This window comes from Ostrea edulis, chromosome 5 (genome assembly GCF_947568905.1).
Source record: "Ostrea edulis chromosome 5, xbOstEdul1.1, whole genome shotgun sequence".
Classification (NCBI taxonomy): Eukaryota; Metazoa; Mollusca; class Bivalvia; order Ostreida; family Ostreidae; genus Ostrea; species Ostrea edulis.
Genome location: NC_079168.1, coordinates 55557753 through 55579059, shown reverse-complemented (window position 1 = coordinate 55579059; position 21307 = coordinate 55557753). Strand labels below are relative to the sequence as shown.

General features: G+C 35.3%; 2 protein-coding genes across 9 annotated transcripts; both read left to right on the top strand.

Moving 5' to 3' along the window:
• The first annotated feature begins 1531 nt into the window (after window positions 1-1531).
• Window positions 1532-13253, top strand: LOC130046311 (uncharacterized). Its single transcript, XM_048878518.2, has 3 exons — window positions 1532-1995; window positions 6841-7703; window positions 7855-13253. Exons 1-3 carry the CDS (start codon window positions 1618-1620, stop codon window positions 8852-8854), a joined length of 2241 nt encoding a protein of 746 aa, XP_048734475.2. The 5' UTR covers window positions 1532-1617; the 3' UTR covers window positions 8855-13253.
• A 916-nt stretch (window positions 13254-14169) lies between these two features.
• On the top strand, window positions 14170-20524 carry LOC125650332 (uncharacterized). Of its 8 annotated transcripts, none has more exons than XR_007360969.2 (5): window positions 14170-16901; window positions 17054-18780; window positions 19293-19403; window positions 19519-19782; window positions 19871-20524. XR_007360969.2 is itself a non-coding variant. In XM_056164854.1 (4 exons), the coding sequence occupies exons 2-4, from the start codon at window positions 19371-19373 to the stop codon at window positions 20126-20128; spliced, it is 555 nt and encodes a 184-aa protein (XP_056020829.1). In that variant the 5' UTR covers window positions 14170-18780; window positions 19293-19370; the 3' UTR covers window positions 20129-20520. The 8 variants fall into 8 exon arrangements, 2 of the variants coding, with proteins under 2 accessions (XP_056020829.1, XP_056020830.1); XR_007360972.2 differs by having other exon boundaries at window positions 14170-17376; window positions 17469-18780; XR_007360976.2 differs by having other exon boundaries at window positions 14170-17376; window positions 18112-18780; window positions 19871-20523.
• The last annotated feature ends 783 nt before the right edge of the window (window positions 20525-21307 follow it).

Below are 21307 nucleotides of genomic sequence, written 5' to 3'. Positions count from 1 at the left end.
GCCTTCGGCTCAGAAGAGCTAAAAACGAACAGCAGAGAGTAAATTTTTTCTGCCACCATATGATTTTCCTTTCTTCGTTGGAGTGGCCCTAGTAACTGCATTTTGGCGCTGATTGTCAATGCTTAGGTTTTTCAGCAGATCCACCTACATGTACGAGATCTCTCGATAAGAAGCATGGCAGAGCAGACGAAAACTTTTGCATGTTGTACATGATATTTAATATAAAAAAAACCCACCTTTATTAGACATGCCCAAGCACAAAGTTGGTATTCAACAATGGAGACAAATACATGGAGTTTATTACAGGTTATTCATAAAGATATTTTGCACCATTACGAAGATCCTATGGAATTGTAGCCCTCTCCCGAAAACGTCAGAATAAAAAAAAAGAATCGGAGAGGGCTTCATTATTGCAGCTATTGTTTGAACTGTTGTGCTACTTTTACTGCTTTGGTGTTGCCGTGGATACAAGCGGCATTGGAATCCGACAAAATATGCTTAATTTACCTAGTTTTTTGTACAATTAGTATATCATAGTATTGATTTAGGATGTCTAAAATATATGGCTGACCCAAAATCAGACTTTTTCTGGCGATGATGAAATACTTTGTCGTAAGCGTTGACTAAATATTGGATCTTTTATCTCAGTGTATATATCTGCAATAGTTTTATGTGCTTTTAATTTTGTTTATCTATATGTTATATGATCTGTAATATTGTTATCTTTTTATTCACTTACCACCTCTCTTGCGATAGTAACCATGAACAGACAGTTGGTTGATTGTGTATTGTTTAAAATCCCGCTCGAGAATTTTTCACTCATATGGAGATCGTCATCACCATTGCCGGTGAAGGACTGTAAAATTTAGGCCTATGCTCGGTGCTTACGGCCTTTGATCAGGGAGGGATCTTTATCGTGCCACACCTGCTGTGACGGTTTTTTTTGCGGTCTCATCCGAATGACCGCCCCATTTAGTCGCCTCTGACGACAAGCAAGGGGTACTGACGACCTATTCTAACCCGGATCCCCACGGGACTGAACAGACCGTAATTATACATATCATGTTTTTTAAAAGTTATATATACAGATATGATCGTTTTATAAAATGATAAGAAAACATATTCACATGGAGGCTTTCTACGAGCACCACACGCTAGGTACTATATGGACAAGTTGCTGATTAGAAGGATTGAAGGTACAGACACGCTTAAAACATGTACAAAATGTACGTAAATTTATGGAACCATGGTCTCTACATACAGTAAATAAATGAGTAACCAATGTTAACTGCGCGAAGTTAGTGAAAATAAATCAATGTCAAATTAAAGCAAAAATTGGAATTACTCTGATACATGTATATACAAAAATTCATTTTCTGTGAGTGTTTGAAAAGTTCATTTCCATGGATTATACATGTACTTTCTCTTTTAATATATGATAATTAAAACTTTCTAATCCTACCCAATTGATTCAAATAAGTATATACAGTATATGTAACATTTCCGTAATATATTGTCAACAGCAGTAGATAGTTAGAAATTTCGGAAAGTCCCTCAAGTAAGCGATATAAATAGCATGTATTGATCAAGACAGTCTTAGCTACTTCCGATATTAGCATGGCCGCTTCGACAGGGCATCCCATTTGTTGGGAATATGATATTCCCTTGGACACTTTTCCAACTGTGAAAAACATTTATCGTGAACTCACAGAAGACTTTTTGTTTTTGACTCGGAAGCTGAGAGAAACGGATTCTCCTGCAAGAAATATACCTGACAAACTGTTAAAGGTTCAATCGAAATTGAAACTGCTCGTTTTCTCTGAGGATACAGAACAGATTACTAACTTCTTATCGTGGAATCGATTTCATTCAAGTGACTGTCAAAATCATTTTGAAATGGATAGTGTTGAGAAAACTGCAGCGCATGCACAAAAAGAAAATGTCCTAGTCATACCGATTATCCTATTAAATGAAAATGACATAGGAAAGAAAGAGGTAAGCAAAAACAATAATAAATAATATGTTTTCAAGTGAGTGGATTGCACCTCTCTCTCTCTCTCTCTCTCTCTCTCTCTCTCTCTCTCTCTCTATGCATTTCAAATAGTAAAATTTAGATTAATGCTACCTAATACAAACACATGTTTGGTTTTTTTCTTCTTCATTTATGACGTGTTTTTATAAGTAAAAGGAATAAAATGTACCGTATGGAATGTAGTTTATTCCCATGATTTCTCAATTATGTCCAAGACAGTGGAAAAAATTTGTACAGAAGAATTGTAAGGAGAGGTAATATATTTACACTTTTGCAATTCATAGGAAATTTACGTATCAAGTGTCCTTAGTTGTGCATGTGTTACTATGTACTTCAAAGAGTTAAATTTAGATTGAGAAATTCCCACCTATTTTTGGCACAGTTAGCTATGCTCTTCTGGTGCAAGTTTACATGCATGCATCTAGAAAGCGTAAATGAAGCGTGACATTTGTGTTATAAGACATTTATGGAAATTCGGAAGCTTGTTAGATCTCCGCCAGCATTTTGATTTATATGAACAAATCATTAATTAGACACTGGGTGTTGCTAATACGCGGAACGGAAAATATTCTATGTAATAATATTATATGGAGGTCAGCATTTTGTAAAATTAAAAGGTTTATGAACATGGGAAGAAAGAATTAAAGAAAATGCGGGAAGACATGCTCAGAATCTACCGTTTCATATATTTCATACTAATACATATGCATTTCAAAATCATTATTATTTATTATGAAAAATATTAAGTGCCTGTGGGTGCTACCCTCTTTTCCCGGCTTTATCATTTTCTAACCTCCCACCAGCCTTCTCCCACAGACTGTGATGGTATGTCGTAAAAAAACATCAAATACACATTGTATACTGAAAAAGACTTGAATTAACCTATCAAAATGTATTACTTTTTTCAGGCTGCCACCATAAACAAGAGGCCCACAGGCCTTATCGGTCACATGAATACTAGTGAAAAAGTATCACTACTTCCATGGGCTATGAAATCTAGAAAACATTCCTGTTCTGAATATCTAAGCTAAATTCTTGTGTTCAGCAACAGTGTAAACAAGATGTGTTCTTAAAACTTCACTGCCCTCAAAAGTGCACACACTGATGAAAGGCTTTAAATAATAGGTGTATTAACATTAAAATATCAAAAGATATGACTAATTTGGACTCATCCTAAAGTCATAACATTGGGTTGCGAAATTCACCATTTTTTGTACATCCTTTTCTGCTATTCCTAAGTATGCATTTAGATTTTATACAGTATCAGCAAACTTACACATACATACTACATGTATATACTAATTTTGGCCCCACCCTGGGGTCAGAACCCTTACTCTGGAGAAAATCAAATTTACAATTTTGCTAAAAGACTACCTGCTCTATCCATTTAGCACTATATACCAAGTTTGACCCTGCCCTGGGGCCAGAACACCTACCAAGGGGATCATGAAATTTACAATCTATGTCCCCCTTGTTCCAAATATGCTTCATACCAAATATGAAAAGAATTGGAATGATAGTTATCAAGAAGTTAAAAATGTCTATTGTTCATACATTTAATAACTGACCATTTTGGCCCCACCCTGATACTAAAACTCCTAACCCTGGGATCATGAATTTTACGATTTTGGTAAAGGACTACCTGCTCTTTTTAAATATCTATTTAGTGTCAATATAGTATCAACAGCACTAAAGAAGATGTTATTTAAGTGTTTTACACATAAACACTATATACCAAGTTTGGCCCCACCCTGGGGTCAGAACCCATACACCGGGGATCATGAAATTTACAATTTTAGTAGAAGCCTTCCTGCTCTGCATCACCATGCATTTAGTTTTTCTTACATGTGTGGTTCTTGAGAAGAATAATTTTGAAAATTGGTAAATTTTGGCTCCGCCCCTAGGGCCTCAGGGATGCTGGAGTCCTGATTTTACAATTTATGTCCCCCTTGTCCCAATAATATTTCATACCAAATTTCAAATGAATTGGACTTGTAGTTATTAAGAAGTTAAAAATGTTCAATTGTTAACAGACGACAACCAATTGCAATAGGTCACCTGCGTTTACTCAGGTGATCTAAAAACGTTTTGTCCAAACACATAGAAGGATGGCACTTAATTCTGGGGTTAACGGTTAAAGCTAAAAATAGAGCATGTCCTGTATATCAGCACATCTCTAGCAAAAAGACTTATAATGAAATATTTGCATGTTTCAAGATTTAACAAAAAAATCTGTTTTAAAACACATTTTTATTTCACCCTAGAATATTAAGTTTCTTTAGAAACACATGCCTATGGTCCACGTATTGCAGTCTTTTTTTAAGGACAGCAACTTGTTTTAGCTCACCTGAGCTGAAAGCTCAAGTGAGCTTTTCTGATCACCCTTTGTCCGTCTGTCTGTAAACTTTTTCACATTTTCGACTTCTTCTCCCGAACCACTGGGCCAATTCCAACCCAACTTGGCAAAAAGAATCCTTGGGTAAAGGGATTTTAAGTTTGAACAAATGAAGGGCCATGCCCCCCTCAAAGGGGAGATAACACAAAAATGCAAAAATAGGGTGGGGGTCATTTAAAAATCTTCTCCTCAAGAACCACTGGGACAGAAGAGCTGGAATTTACATGTAAACTTCCTGCCATAGTGCAGATTCAAGTTTGTTAGAATCGTGAACCCCGGGGTAGGTTGGGGCCACAACAGGGGATCAAATTTTACATACAAATATACAGGGAAAATCTTTAAAAATCTTCATCTCAAGAAGCTTTCATGTAAATTTGTACTTTCCTGGCTAAGTGGTTCTTGATAAGAATATTTTCAAAGATTTTACCTATATATCATATTGTTGTTAATTGTATGCACTGTTCATCAAGAAATTAGTTTCCTTTATAAAGTCGTTTATTTTGTAATCCATTTTACATCAAGGGAATGTAGTTTTCTTATTACAATGCTCTCTATGACTACTTTTTTTTATTTTTTATTTCTGATCGGGCTTGGTTCAAATTTGAAAAATCGTAATATTTCTGAATCTTGACCATTACATTTCAATTTTTTTTTTGAAAATACATGTATATTTTTCTATAATTGACATGTTTTTTGAAGATTTTATCTGTAGATTTAAAAAATATTAACAAATACATGTAATGTTTTCAATTTTCATAAATACCTTTTTATTTAAAAACAAATCAGAATGTCTATCTGTGTTGTTTAGGCATGTTGTCTTAGACATTCATATTATGCATCAAAACACAACGAAATTTAGACTCTAGAGTATCTTAGGTAAAAAAAAAAACCCGTATCTTTTTTATCATTCCAGGATAAATCACAAAAAAAAATCATATAAAATAATTGAGAGTTTATATAGCTCTTTCGATGGTGAAATCATACTTCACAAGAGGTGTTTTAACGAGTCATTAAATAAAAATTTAGTGTAATGAGTTACCTTAACTCCTTCACTGTGTTATCTCAAATAATATTTCTGTGATCACATATGGGTTGAATTAATTTGTTATAGTACCATTTCTCTTTGCCGGTATAGCATCCACAAAGTGGCTGAATAAACTCTAAACTCTCTGAGAATCAGTTCAGTAAAACGACTGGATATTCACAGTTCTGTGGACATCAGTGGTGTTTCTTGCAGATGTCATCAAGTGCATTAGTCATCACAAAATGACAACAAAGAAATAATGTAGTAGATACCACTTTCAAAAAACCTATTTTGTTTAACTATTTACACAAAGTTTTTTCAGCAGTTAAACACTGTCTTAAAATTGATATAAGCAGTCAAGCAGGGCCGTAAATTAACCTTCAATTTGGAGGAGGCAGGAAATTAGGCGGGGGTCTGGGGGCCGCCCAGGCCCCCAGACGCTGAGCACATTTTGTGCACACTGAACACGTTTCGTGCAAAATCCTTGATTCTAGGGCCTTCTAAGATGTTACTTGACTAACTCATTCTAAAAGAAAGATTTGGAATGCTTTTTAAGGGAGGTATCATGTTCTTAGTTATTGGAAACAACATAAATTCTAATGAACTTTAAATTTAAATTTTTTTTGGCTCAAAAGTTGGAGGAGGCAGCTGCCTCCTCCGCCTCCATGTAATTTACGGCCCTGTCAAGTGTCAGATGCAGACTTTAGCAGCAGTTAAATACTGACCTGCCTAAGTCTTACAACTAACCTATGCAACCAAATAATGCAGTCTTTTAGACGCTGGTTCATAACCAATGCTTAATTAGTGTTCGAGATATTCACTGAAAATTTTCTTAAGATATGTACATGTAACATGGTCACATTGACTTTTGATATAAAAAAAACAAAAGGACCATCCTTTAGTCATGTAGACTGTGAAGGGTCATTGTTGAAACAAAACAAAAGAAAACAAAACACCAATAATACGATTATCCACTAATGGGAGAACTAGTTTCATATGCACATCGGCACGATGCAGTTAACTTCCAAGACCCAGCACTTTTTTTCGTCCCATGAGGATCCGGGTCCTTAGTGCCCTTCGTTTGTCGTAAGAGGCGATTAAATGGGGCGGTACTTCGGACGAGACCGCAAAAAACCGAGGACCCGTGTCACAACAAGTGTGGCACGATCAAGATTCCTGCCTGCTAAAAGGCCGTAAGCGCCGAGTATAGGCCTGGATTTCGCAGGCCTTCACCGGCAATGGTGACGTCTCCATACGAGTGAAAAATTCTCGAGAGGGACGTTAAACAATATACAATCAATGAATCAACTTAGCACTTTTTTGTGGTAATCTTTTGCATTAAATTATTCAACATGTATTTAATCGTTTTATTATAATGATTTTTGGCAGGCAATTATTGATGGAATGTTCCAGTCGGGTGCACATATATCACCTTTTTTGAAAGTTGCCACAACTGTTCTGACATTTCGGCCGAGTTCAAGGTTCGCGTTTCAAAGGATTTTGGACACTTTGAGAAAGACTCGTCCATGTCTTGACTTTATTTTTGCTGAGAAAGATGCAATGTTTAGAGGGTTTTTATCAAGAAAAATTCTAAACTGGTTAGTTCAACGATGTGAAAGAATAATCGAAGCACTTCAAATGGTACTCCAGGTACTGAAAAAGGTCCCATCACTTCATGAAGTCGACGACAGTTTGAATAACACTTTAAGTCACAAAGGCTGGTCAGATGGTTTTGTGAAAAACTTTACGTTTGTGGACGAGAATAAAAAAATCATTCCGATGCGTTTTGCTTACAATGTTGCCTCGTCCGAAGAAGGTCAGTCGTACGCCAGGCAGCTGCGTGACCATGCAATCCATGTATTGAGCAAAGAAACAATCCGACTAAGCTTCAGCGAACTTGGAGCTATGGGAGAGGAAAGTTGTTTTCTGGAATATTTGATGACGTACTTCCAGAGCTTAATGACGGGGATGATTATACCTAGGGTAGAAATCTACATTCTAAAGTCGAGATCAGTGAGAGTTCTAACAAATATAAACTCAGTTGAATGGAGATACCATGCAGTCAACAGTGTTGTAAAACAAGTAGGAAACGAATGGCAAGATTGCATAAGAGATTTCATATACGACGAAATAAGGAAATTAGCTGTAGTCGCCGGGATCCTAACAGAGCTTATTCCAAAGTTGCAAGCGATAATACGAAAATCTACAGTGCATGATGAAGTACCATACGAAGTCCAGATTCGTTTATCAAGGTACACTTTCATTTATTGCGTTTATTCAGTTACTGTAAATTGGTATATATTCCGTTTCCAAATGATAAGGCTTACTTTTATAAGACTAGATATGGTATACATGTACATGTAAATACAATTGTCTGAAATAATAGTTTGATTATATTTAAAGAGTTCCTGGAGTGAGATCCTTTGGAATAGAGGAGAAGACATTTACGGTGTACGTAGAATCTCCATACTTGGAAGATGACGACATTTTTACCCGCATAAGTGAAGCTGTGGCCTCGAACTACAAAATCGATAGATCTTGTCTACATGAATGGAAAGAACCAACATTTCACCACCGCACCGGGGATTTAATAAAGGGAGAAGGGTGTCAGTGTGGCATGATCACTGTTTTCGCAGAAAGACTGGGTTCCTCAGGTGAAGGGTCACAGTCGACGGGCTCCTTGTATTTTCTTACTTGTGAGCACGTGGCACCTAAGAAGGAAATGCGCGTTTTCTTCTCAAGATGCAGGAAATGTGAAAACTCTTCAACGTGTTCTTGTGAGAGAGAAGAACTGGGAATCAATATGTATCCTTTCGGCATTCGTAAGGAAAACCCTTTTGATGCAGTTGTTGATATAACGTGTGGAATTGTTCATAAGGGAGCGTCAGTTCTCTGTGATAAAAATGTACGAGGTCCCCATTCCAAACTTTCTGAAATGGTAGATTTCAGCAGAACAATAGAAGAACATACGGGAAAAACAGTTCTGAAATGGGACTGCGATGAGCAAGAGCAAAAAGGCATATACTGTGGTGTACAATACATCACACTTCCCGATGAGAAACCATGTAATGCTGTTGACAGTTGTTTTGGAAATGGGCCGAAACGCGTTGATATAATCAGATCTTTCTCTGGAAGTGATTTTGGAAAAGAAGGCGAAAGCGGCGCATTGACTTTTCTTTTGGAGGAGCGAGCTGGCTTGTCGGATTTAATGTCTCCTGCTTTTGTTTACTTGGGCCAGTGGGCTCAAACAGTTGATAAATTCATGTGTTTCAGACTACAGGAAGGACTTGAGTGTTTAGCGATGGAACATAATCTGAGACTGAGACTCTGTCTAGAAAATTCCAGAAACACACAGTCCACATTCCAGTCACACGCACTGAAAAGAAAGCATTGTGTAAAATGATATAAAGCTTTGATTTCTGGTGATGAAATCTAAGATCGATAACTTACACTCATCTGTTTCAACGATTTGAAGTGGTACTGTGAATTGTGTATGTGTACTCTATTTCCGCGAAAATACACCGGATCATTGTGTGCATATAAATACATGTTTTGTCACCGTCTGTGAAACACCGAGGAATGACTCATAATTCTTGATGGTCCCCAATTTATCACTGGAATAAAATATCAACCGGACCATTGAAAACCAATGGAAAGCAATTGACAAGGCACTGTAGCTTTTGCCTATGGTATCATTCACAATTATTTATTTCGCCGATAAACAATTTTGGAAGTATCTGTGGTCATGAATAATAACCAATATTGCTTTTTGCGAACATAGGCTCATATCATAGCTGCCACAAGTAAAATTTGCGTGTGTTTATCTACATGGTATGTTGAAATTAATATTTCATAATGCGGAAGAATTTATCGGAGGACGGAGAAAACAGAAGAATGTGGGAAATAATTCATTGTGGCTAAGACATTTTATTGATGAGGCAACTTGTGAGCAGCATTGACAGTGTATCCTTTTGTGTAGGAAATGGTTGTTCACAGTCAAGTTACATGTACATGTCCGCAATATGAGAATAAATTTATAGTATTATCGCCACTACTAGACACAGGTATAGCCACTACACGTATGTTGGTATAATTGTCATTTGTTGTTGTTCTTTGATATACTCATTACTACATGAATATTTCTCTCTCTTTTTACTTTTCTGAATTGTTGTTACAAGAAGAGTTATAATGCATTTTTAGTGGCAAATTCGTAGTTTTAATTTGAGGTAGTTTTAATATGAGTTATTGAATATTATGTATTTATTATCTGTGAACAGGTTTACATATATCAACTGGAGAGGCCGTATGTAAACGGCGTTTAATTTCAGTGGAGAGAAAGCTGTATGTTTTTTCTGTTTTACCTCAGATTACCGTAAGTTATTACCAAGAAAAAAAGCGTAGGTACATTCTAGTTATTCTAGGTACATTATAGTTATTCTAGGCACATTATACATTATAGTTATTTTAGGTGCATTATAGTTATTCTAGGCACATTATACATTATAGTTATTTTAGGTGCATTATAGTTATTCTAGGTGCTCTAAACATGTCCCTGACCTGGAACCTGAAACATATATCAAATATATAACGTGTTTGTTTTTACTCCAAAATGTTCCAGAATCGTACGCAACACAGTAAGAACCAAACTTTAATATTCCAAAGTTTTATTGTATACAATGGTAGTGATTTGCAAATCATATGTGAACGAAGAGTGATCAATCTCATAACTCCTATAAGCAATACAAAATAGATAGTTGAGCAAACACGGACCCCTGGACACACCAGAGGTGGGATCAGGTGCCTAGGAGTAAGCATCCCCTGTCGACCGGTCACACCCGCCGTGAGCCCTATATCCTGATCAGGTAAACGGAGTTATCCATAGTCAAAATCAGTGTGCCAAAGAACGGTGTATATATTCCAATATGCATTTCTACTCGGAGGAGTGCTAGTACTTCAATTGTATCTCTAAAGCATGTGTACATGTATATTGCAATAGTACTTGCCTTTTCCTGACTATAGCATTCTATCGATCGATAGATTGGCAGGGGCAAAATTTAAAAAAAATTGTTTGCCATTTCCCGACTGATTGAAACAAGTCCCCGACTCAAAAGATTTAAGTTACTTTTTATTACGATTTTGTCAACCGATTTAGAGCTCTTTTGGAGTAACAGCTGAATATTAGATGTAACTTTAATTAACTCCCAGAACAGGAGGTCAATTAACGATAGTTCAAATGAGGCCCTTTTCATGTATTCATGCATTTTTGTAAACAATATTTTACCATGAATACATGTAGAAATATACAAATGATCATGCAGTACACATTACATAACCATTAAATGTTAAAGTTATTACGTTTATTGTGTTCGGAATACTCAACGAGTATCTATAGTCAAACTGAAAAACGCCGTGAGCACGTTGTGAATTTTTTAAAATATAGATATTACAGATTTACATGTAACGCTTATATTTACAATATATTTAGATGTGATTTTTGAAACTAGTCAACAAGATGTCAACTCATTGTTTCATTGTAATATTTTGATTGCAGTTCTAGTTGTTAAATGAACCACACCATATTAAAATCAATAATTTCATATTGAAATGTACATATAGATATGTAGATATTCCGATGTAAATACACATCAACTCTCTCGTTTCAATACCTAACATACTTGTTCATAATGGCAGCTTTATTTTCGCTACACTATCAAATCACTTTACCACAAAAAAAATGTTGGAACAGAAGGGATTAGTTAAGGTAGAGTACTCTGGAATGGATGACAACAAGAATCAAATCCGTCCATGTTCGGGGATTATTGTTTGATGACATCAGAGCGACTCCCTTAACTACACCCTAATTGTGTGTATATCCGTAAACAACACACATTTGATTTCTAGGACATAACTTTAATAATAAATCTAAGAACCAAATTTAACCATACATATCTTGAGATGGGAACATATATTTTGGAATTTCCCATGAAACACGAAATAAGTTCCCATACACAACATATACCAATAGTCCATGGATTAACTAATTTAGATGAAAATATCATTAACGTCAATCATTGACAGCGTTTCCGAAAGTGTGAAACATTGCAAGTCTGTTGAGGGAAGTTTTACGCAGTAAATTGAAAATGATCAATTCAGGACCCCCCCCCCCCCCCCCGAAAGACACAACATAATGCTAAATTTAATAATATACACTGTAGACCTATGCACAATAACTCGTACTTCCCAAACAAAGTTCGGATATATAGTTATCCTCGTTCGTTCGTCTGACTGTCATACTTTCTTGTCATTGGGGCTCTTACTCTAAGAGCGAAACATTCTTATTGCGTATGATTATATATAAACATGTACAATGAGGATTCGAGAAAAAAAAGGTTTCTAGCTGGGGGAGTGGGTGGAAACTGCCTTCAAAAATGTAATTCATTCCTTATAGGTCGATCGATAGTAGCGATCCTTGTATGGGTACACTCAATCAGACCCGATTCAGATGCAGTTGACCAATACTTTCTGGATGAGTGACAAAGTTTAAATTCTCGGGGTGAGGGGGTGAGAGGGGCAGCTTCAATCGTTGTTAATTTTACAGTGATGAACCTAATATGCGGGATAGATGTAAATCACGTTCAAGAGTAGTGACTACAGTTCCATCAGACATACATTACATGTTGCAATTAATCTGTATATTTTCAAGAAGAGTGACACTATGTTGGCTAAATAGAATTCCACGTACCAACATTGATCAAGTTTACACCGATTATACCTGTAAAATTGCGTGTAGTGAGATTGACTAGCTTTTTATGTGTGATAGGAGGCAAGCGGTGTTACATGTATTATTTAAGTGACATTTATAGTTTACACGGATTATACCTGTAAAATTGCGTGTAGTGAGATTGACTAGCTTTTTATGTGTGATAGGAGGCAAGCGGTGTTACATGTATTATTTAAGTGACATTTATAGTTTTCAATACAAATATATGCATTGTCTGGGTTGCAATAGGAACAAAAACAGGATCCGTTGGAGACTATAACGTTTCATAGATAAAGCAGTGTGTTGTTTCGGATTTTCAAAAAAACCCAACTGAAACAGTGTTAAGCTTCTAACCTATCTGCATTTATACACGTACCAGAAATCATTACGTGATCTGAAATATATATGAAGAAATAGCACTGACCACGTGAAAAGAAAATTACTATGATAACAATTTGTAAAGGAATTATTTTTACGAAAATGTCTAGCTTAAAATGTTTTTGTTTCCTCTTTCCAACCCACCATTTTGACTAAAATGGGTAGGAAAATATGTTTTTTCTGTTTATTCTTAAAGTAAAAAGAAATATTGAATAGATCTAGTATGTTTTAACGATGAATTCACTTTTACAATTTTTATGAAATAAAGCATGTTCTACCAAGAATGTGCTTTCGAAGATACATTTCATGACAAATATATATGTACTTGTTCGTTTTTCATTTGTTCAATGTACACGAGCCTGTAGGGTTTTCAATGTAGGCCCACATAATATTATATGTCCTGTTTAAACCCTTTTTGTTACTTCTGATTGTTATTGTGGAAGCATACACAAATTTATCTATTAATTTGTGTACTAAATATTCATGAATATTTTATGGTGTTCTTTTCATTTAAGAATTTAATGTGATTGATATACTTGTATGTTTTCTGTAGACAATATATGATCTGAAATAAACATATAGCAGGAAGTAGTTTGTTGCCTGAATTCACTTAATTATGAAATTCAATTAATATTCATTGAAAATAAAACATCTCACACAATCAGATGCTGTTTACGTCCGATTTTATAAAACAGTCATAACAGTTTTAGATGGACACGCCAACCCTGCGCGGCTGAACCTCAATGTTCGCCGCTCTGCTAAGTGCAGATGTACCAGTTATCATTGTGGATAGGCTGCGTCCATCTTGAACAATTGCAGAAGAACCTCTTATCATTTTGTGAACCTGGAAGTCGTTCTTCTTTAATTCGCAGACGTTCTTGCATTCAGTTAGAGATTGGAAATTGTTGTCATTACCACCTCCACATTGACTGAAGGCAAATTCCTTACAACGACTCGATGTTTGGTCGAAAGCAAAGCGAAGTTCACTTCCTTTTCCACAAGGGACATTGCCAATGTTTAGACTTCCGAAACAACCACAGGCACGGATACAATCGGTTTTGGTCGCAAATCTGTTATGTGATCCACCACAGCCTCGAAATGAGAATGTTCGACAGCGCTGTGAAAACGGGTCAAAATACCACTGTGTACTCGGAAATGGATTGTCTGTAAGGCAGGATTCTCCTGAATTCGCAAAGTGTACACACTCTAAAATGAAAGAAAATTAATAATGTTCAAGGTTTGATGACAAAACCGAACTCTTCAAAATAACACAAACCTTCCATGTTTAATGTATGGGTATTTTGTTAGAAAAGCAAGGCATTCTTTCTAGGTTTGAAAGAAAATACATTAGGATTTAAATGAATTTTCCATTTGATATAAATGAACATGGCGACTTAAATTAGTAAAACGGTTCCGATAACATGTATATCACGTACTATAGATGTTTGTAGTCAAGAGCGCTTTCTCATTCATTTTCATGGGAGTGGTGTGCCAAAGGCCCTGGTATATTCTTTAAAAAATCTTTATTATCCAGATAGGAATTGAACGTTGAAATATGTTGTTCATTTACTTTCAGAAATTGTTTAGCCTGATTAAGTTTAGTATTACTTACTAAGCGGTACCCTGGGGAGGGAGACAATCCGTACCATGTTCCTCGAGTCTATGCCATTTGGTGTCACTAATGTAGCCGTGGTATTTGGATCCATTTGTCCGTATATGGTGTGCAAGAATCTCAAAATGACATTGATCATCATTTCTGAATTTTTTCGGTATCCTTTCCTATGGCATGCGTAACTTTTAAAGATTTCCTGGTTAAAAGACAAAATCATTATGCTTGAGGTAACATGAACTTTGAATTTTTCATCGAAGTTTGTTAGTCGTCTCTGTTAAACTTTTGAACAAATTCTACCAAAGTTGGCGAAAAAAGCATCCTTGAGTAAATAGGATTCACATTTGTTCAAATGTAGGGACATCTTTCAAAGAAAGATAATTGTGATGACACGTTTAACTAATCTTCTCACGAACCTAAAATGAAGGAAAATAGTGTTATGAAACTCAAGTGTACAATGTGTCAAATTAATACACAAGCATCCTAATAAAGAGTAGATTCAAGTCTGTTCACACCGTGAACTATTCCTTTAATCTTTTTTCAAGAACCACAAGAGTACAATGTGTCATAATGTAATAAGTTTTCCAAATATGGTCAACGATACCAAATACATTATTTGACTAAGACTTGATAATATAGCCACTTTCGTCTGACGTTAACAAAATGTCAAGGATGACAATAGTCGCCTTTGTTTAATGTCATGATTCGTGCATTTTAGGAAAATTGTAATGATGGGTTTGTAACAGCATTTCGCAAATTTCATGGTCGTTATAATGATCTAGTTGCCAATACAACATGTCTTTGAGTCCAGTGCTGCCTGAAGTGTTTCATACCGATTGTTAGGCCGTTCTTGGTGCACTAATTTTGACTACGGATTACTCCATTTACCTGATCAAGATATAGGGCTCGTGGCGGGTGTGACCGGTCGAAAGGGGGTGTTTATTCCTCCTAGACACCTGATCCCACCCCTGGTATATCCAGGGGTCTTTGTTTTGTATTCCTTATAGAAGTCATGAGATTGATCACTGTTCGTTATTTTCACCTTTCTAAATGCAAAGCGTTTAGCAAAGGAACAATCATATTCGCATTGGATTTAACACGGTCAAAGCAAGAGCGATATTCGAACCCAAGACCTCTCCATCACGAATCGAGCACTCTTACCACTGAATCGCCGCGACAGGGTATATTGAATCCTTCTCATAAACACATAAACCCAGAATCCACTCTTTTTTAATATACTCGTTCAGTTCATACTATCTATTCAAGGCGGGTTCGAGTCTAACAAAGTATTGCGCTGGAAAAAGTCCCATTTATGATCAACAAGTACAATATTTGGATTATCGATGAATATGTATTGCGTAAAAGTAATCAGACTGAAGATATACTGAAACGAAAAGCTGATCTTTTTCTTAGAAACGACAAAAAAAATCCTATTCCAACGCCCGCGGCCTTCTCAGTCTATACATTGATTGATTGAATATCGTCCCACTCGAGAATTTTTAATTGATATGGAGACGTTCGACTGTACATTATTATTAGTACATTTTACGAATGAATTCAATCTTCACGAAAACTCAGTGGTCCGAAGACGGAGGCCAGTAAATTCTAAGGTCGGGTCAGTGAAAATCAAGAAGTCCGATGGACCTGGAGATTTTTTAGAAGTCGTACACACAAAACCAATGTATATAGATAATTAAACTGTCTTAGTTGCGTAAATATGCCGTCAGAATAGAAATAAATAAAACTAAAAGTATTAAAGCGTTGGAACATAAAATAGTTTGGTTGTTTATTAGGTATACCTATACGTGTAACTGTCAAGGTAGCTCGTACGATAATTGCGCGAATACCCAGTGAAAAACGTATTGAGAGGTAAACAAAATGAAATTAAACTACAGAGACGATGCTATGTCTGGTAAAGCAGTAAAAAGGCTGGCTAAAACGGTTGAAGTGAGAGCGGCAAAGAAAATTTATGATAAGGAAAAGCGCGTAAGAAAATTCCAGATTGAATGGACAGAAGATAGACCGTGGTTGATATTTGATATTAGTGAAAATCGCATATTCTGTGAATGGTGCAAAAATGCAAGTGATCAACGACAAGATAATAAACTCTCAGATATAGTATTTGTCAAAGGTACAGACAATTTCAAGTTGGATGTAATTCGTCAACACGAAACCAGTAAGTGGTACACATACTATGCTCCAAAACACAGTGATCAAAAAACCCCAGCTGAAAAATCCATGAAAACATTAAGACAAGCTGAATACAACAAACGTCAAGTGAAATTTAGAACTTCACATGCGATAGCGAAACACCAAAAAAGTTTATCAGATTACTCTTTCATTTGTAATCAATATAAAGCAAAGGGATTAGAAGTAGGAGACAAATACATAAATGACAAAGCTTGCAGGGAGTTTGTGCGAGTTATAGCAGAAGTGGAGAGATAAAAGGCGAAACAGAAACTAGTACAATCAGACTTTTTCAGTTTTACTTGTGTTGGCTCCACTGATTTTACAGGCGAGGAATTGGAGAACTTTTATATCCATGCTGTCATCAATTCCAAGGTTGAGGATTGCTTTTTGCACATTGGAAGTCCAGAATCGTCTTGTTCTCATGATATTTTTGATTATTTGCAAATGGTGTTTGACCTATTCTGAAAACAAAATTAGTGAGATTTTGTGCTGATGGTGCCTCCAACATGCAAGGTGAAGTAATAGGATAATCATATGATATTTTGAGTATGCATAAAGTTTGCTACTAGTAAAGTAACATGTTATGATAGACTTAAATGTATTGTGGTTTGCATACTTTGTATAGGCTCTAGGTAAATGAACAATTTCTAATAGTTTTGTTTTAGGCAGGAGAAATTGGTCGGCAGCGAAGATGCTAGAATTATCACACAATATTACTCACTGTGTTGCTCATCTTGAGCTAAGTTTTAAGGATGCCATCAAAAGGGCCTACCAAAAGCTGTATGACAGGACAATTACTCTACTTTTAAGAATATTATTTCTATAGAAAAAGCCCAAAGCAGAAGAAAGCTCTGAGAAGGTCTTTTGAGTCACTTGGCATGAAGCAAATTTTGCCATTTAGGAGGATAGGAGGCACACGATGTTACCTCACTGTCACATTTAAAGTCCAAACTGCTTTCCGTTCGTCCATTACCAAATCTGTGTTCAGGTAAATAGATAAATTTTATCTCCAACTTTCACCCATACGTTTAAATCAGGTTTGAAATTGCCGACTAAGCAAGGTCTATTTTTAAATCCTAGTATTCGAACTGGTTTTCGGTGTTTGCTTTAGTCAGTTTGGGCGTAGCAGGCACGAGTAACGGACGTCAAAAGTAAATCGAAATTTTTAACATTGTAAGGTATTCAGTTTGTCATATTGCTTCAGACGGGTTCCACTATAGCACTTCTGAGGTAAGCTTATATACTTCATTATTGATATTAATTTCATTTCAGTTTATTTATAAAACTTCCAAATTTCTTCACTTGCAGTTTATTGTTGACTCTGTTGTGTAAAGTTGGTTTCAAGTTTGCATATTGTTAATTTTGCAAGTACTGTGTATAGTTTTAAGTATAGAGTATGTGTAAAACTCTCAAGAGTACACAAGTAAAGTGACGAGTATTAGTAACAATGTGAAAAAACATTGTCAATTATCATACCAGTATGTGTATTGTGTAGTCAGTAAAGTACATGCACAAGTACATGTATATATTGAGTATTGAGTAATAACATATGAAGTAATTAGTAGAGTAAAAGTACATATATGAATATATACAGTGTATCGTAGTTGTAGTACAAAAAATGTACAGTGTAGTAGTGATGCGTACACATGCGCACTAGATTATCGTACATGTGCAATGTGAGATGGCAATATGTATATTTGAAACGTGCAATTTGATTTTATAGATCCTTTAAATTGGCCACAAATTAAAAGAAATCAAAGGAGAAGTAGGAAGTAAGAGTGGGAGCCAGAGGAAACGTATTAGAATTCCAAACGGAGCCACCATTCCAAGTGGACCCAGTGTAGTTATTGAAACAACCGCAGTGTCATTACAGTGACAATCACAAGACTGAGTTTTAATTATATTTCATTTATTTTTGTAATAATTAGTAACAAAATTGATGTAAAAATAATAAAGATGTAAAGTGTACCATTATCTGTTATATTTCCTGACAACAAAACGTGACACTCACATGGAAAGGGCCCTATATGCGTTTTTTTCAAAAGCTACAAAGCAATTCGGCTTCAGCTTGAGAATGCATCCAACGATTGTCCAAAAGCAGAGTGTCGCAAAACTGATGTGTGATGGAAATCTTCTTTCATTCCTTCTTGTACTGAAGGTACCGTAGTAGTTGCACTCTTACAATTTCCCCAAAAGTTAAACTTATATTGTTTACAAAGAAATACAAATATATAAAACACATACATGTTTGTTACTAAAAATGTCACTATTTTTAGGGGATAATCTCTACTATAATGAAGTTGTCTCTTTCCCTACAAATGAAAGAACTTTCCTTATCCGATGCAATGATACGAGTTGATGCTACCAAAACAATTTTGTAGACACCTTCGTTGTAAGTACTTGCACTTCTACCAGATCATAGAAATCATTAATTGTTGAATATTGACAGATTTAAAGTCTGCAGTGGAGGTAGTTCAAAATAAAGAATATCAGAATCAGTCTGACTTTTCATGGAGCAAACATTCAACCAAAAGTTATTTCTGAGAAATTATATGCACAATTATTGAAATCTTTTGGATGACAGAGAGGCGACTGTTACATGTAGCTCTAAAATCTTACCCTCCTGATTCTGATGCTATTAAAGGTTAAAGAATGCTGCTTTAGTTCAGTGTAAGTTCTTTAAAGTGATTATTTAGTTATTGGTTACTAACACTTTTTTCCTTCAATTGATCATTTGTGTATATCATTTTTTTCACATTTGGAAAAAAAGAATTTGTCAGAAAGTCAGATTTAAATGGAATGAGCAATAAATTATAAGCTAAATACTAACATGAATAATAGTTACATGTACCTAAAAAATTAACTCGTTGACCCTATTTTGATTTCTGAAAAACATTTTTTCAGAATTTGGAGAAAATGATATAAAGGTACTATTAGATCAGTTCGAGGGATAGATAGAGTGCCAAAAGAGATTCCTGCAGAATGGATAATTTTAAAGACTACAGTCCACAAGAGGTAACTACATATTTTCACAAATGCATTAACTGATATAATGATAATGAACTATAGATTTTCAACTTGGATTTAAATAATAACATCAATACATAATTTAAAGAGGTTTTCTTCAAAGCTAGTTAGCAAAGTTCTAGAGTGGGAGGAGCTGCACAATACTTGTGGGGAAGAGTTGTCGAATCTATTTGCTTTGATTTCCCTCATAAAAGATCTTCCGTCAACTTCAGTCAGGAATGAAACTACCTTCTCTACAATGAAACTCGCCAAAGGGAAGAGGAGAGCACATCTTAACAATGAGACACTGGACGATCTTCTGATGATTAATCTAGAGTCATCTAAAGGTGATCAGTATGGCCATGACGTTGTCATCACCAAATGGATGGTAATCATTAATTAAGATTTCAAATTAATCTAATAAATTTTTCCATATTAGTGTAATATATCTAGTACAGGTATTTTGTATGATTTAGTGCACAAAGGGGAAAAGAAGGCTAAATTACAAAAGAGCACAGACACACACTCCAGATATTCAGGCTACCACTCCTGAAATGAACAGTCCTCAGGTTCTGCTCCCTGATGTTGATGCTCCAATTTCACCTGAACTTGTTGCAGACACAGATATGGATGCAGATGTGGATTATGACACTGATAGTGATGTTGAACAGACTGAGCGAGAAAATGATTCTTTACTGAATATTATCACGGAATATGAATATGAGTTAGAGTAACTCAACTGTAAATATTCATATCCAAGAATGTGTCAGAAAAGACAATGATTAAGTCCTTTAAGCATTATATTTTGTTTTTATGCAATGCTTTCCATGATATACATAAATTATGAAAATTTTGGGGGCCCGTAAATATCACTGGGGGACAGTAAATTCTGACAGTTTTCATGAAGACTGCGAATGGCAATGTGCATACTGAATTAATCGACCGGTATTATTTATTATTCATGCATGTTATTATTTATTGATAATGGTATCATGTACCTGTATTATTTATTATTCATGCATATTATTATGTATTCATTTGGTAATGAAACGAATATTTTTCCTTCATACAGGAATATTTGTTCGTGATTTATTGTTTTTGTTCTGGGTGATGTAGATCAAGCTAAAAGTCGCGAGTTTACATGAAATAATGTCAGTCAAGCGAAATAATCAGAATGAATCATAGTTCCGTTAAATCCGTATATATAAACATATATATATATATATATATATATATATTTATATATATATATATATATATATATATATATATTTATGATTATTATTTTTATTATACCAAACGATAGGACATTTAAACAATTATATTTGACTTTAAGTTAAATGAAATTGTTTTATTATTATGAAAATTAATTTCACCAGAATCCTATGCGTTTTTCCCGCGAAATGATAACCTATCAAAGAGCAAAATTAACAATAGATCCGGCAAATCCCCATACATGTAAATGTGACTTTTTCCTGAAAATTGTTCTCCCCTATAGGTCTTTTCTTTTGTTACCCTGATTGGGTCCTTGCACACTCCTTATTCACCATGTAAAAAATGTGCATCTCATATTTTCACCATGATTAGACAACTTTCCTTCATTTCACAGATATTTCTTCAACTCTATCAGTCTTTTTTTATTATTTAAAAATCAGATTTCGTAATGGTATAAGGAAAACTCGCCCCCTCTTTGGGACAACTCGCCCCTAAGACAACTCACCCCCTCTTTGGAACAACTCGCCCCCTCTCTTGAAGTTAACTTGTCCCTTCATATCATGCCTGTTTACAATTATTATTTTTGGTCTAAATCCAAGAGGTGTATAAGTATAAGCAAAAGTTAATGGATTTCTAATAGATATCATATACATCACAAACAAAAAGACGTGTTCACATAAACACCAAACTTCGTGTCT

Coding starts and splice junctions, on each gene's coding strand:
- LOC130046311 (XM_048878518.2), top strand. CDS start 1,618: ATGGCCGCTTCGACAGGGCATCCCATTTGTTGGGAATATGATATTCCC. Junction 1,996..6,840: donor ATGACATAGGAAAGAAAGAG/GTAAGCAAAAAC, acceptor GATTTTTGGCAG/GCAATTATTGATGGAATGTT. Junction 7,704..7,854: donor GTCCAGATTCGTTTATCAAG/GTACACTTTCAT, acceptor TTATATTTAAAG/AGTTCCTGGAGTGAGATCCT.
- LOC125650332 (XM_056164855.1), top strand. CDS start 19,371: ATGGATAATTTTAAAGACTACAGTCCACAAGAG. Junction 19,404..19,518: donor AAGACTACAGTCCACAAGAG/GTAACTACATAT, acceptor TTTTCTTCAAAG/CTAGTTAGCAAAGTTCTAGA. Junction 19,783..19,870: donor TTGTCATCACCAAATGGATG/GTAATCATTAAT, acceptor TGTATGATTTAG/TGCACAAAGGGGAAAAGAAG.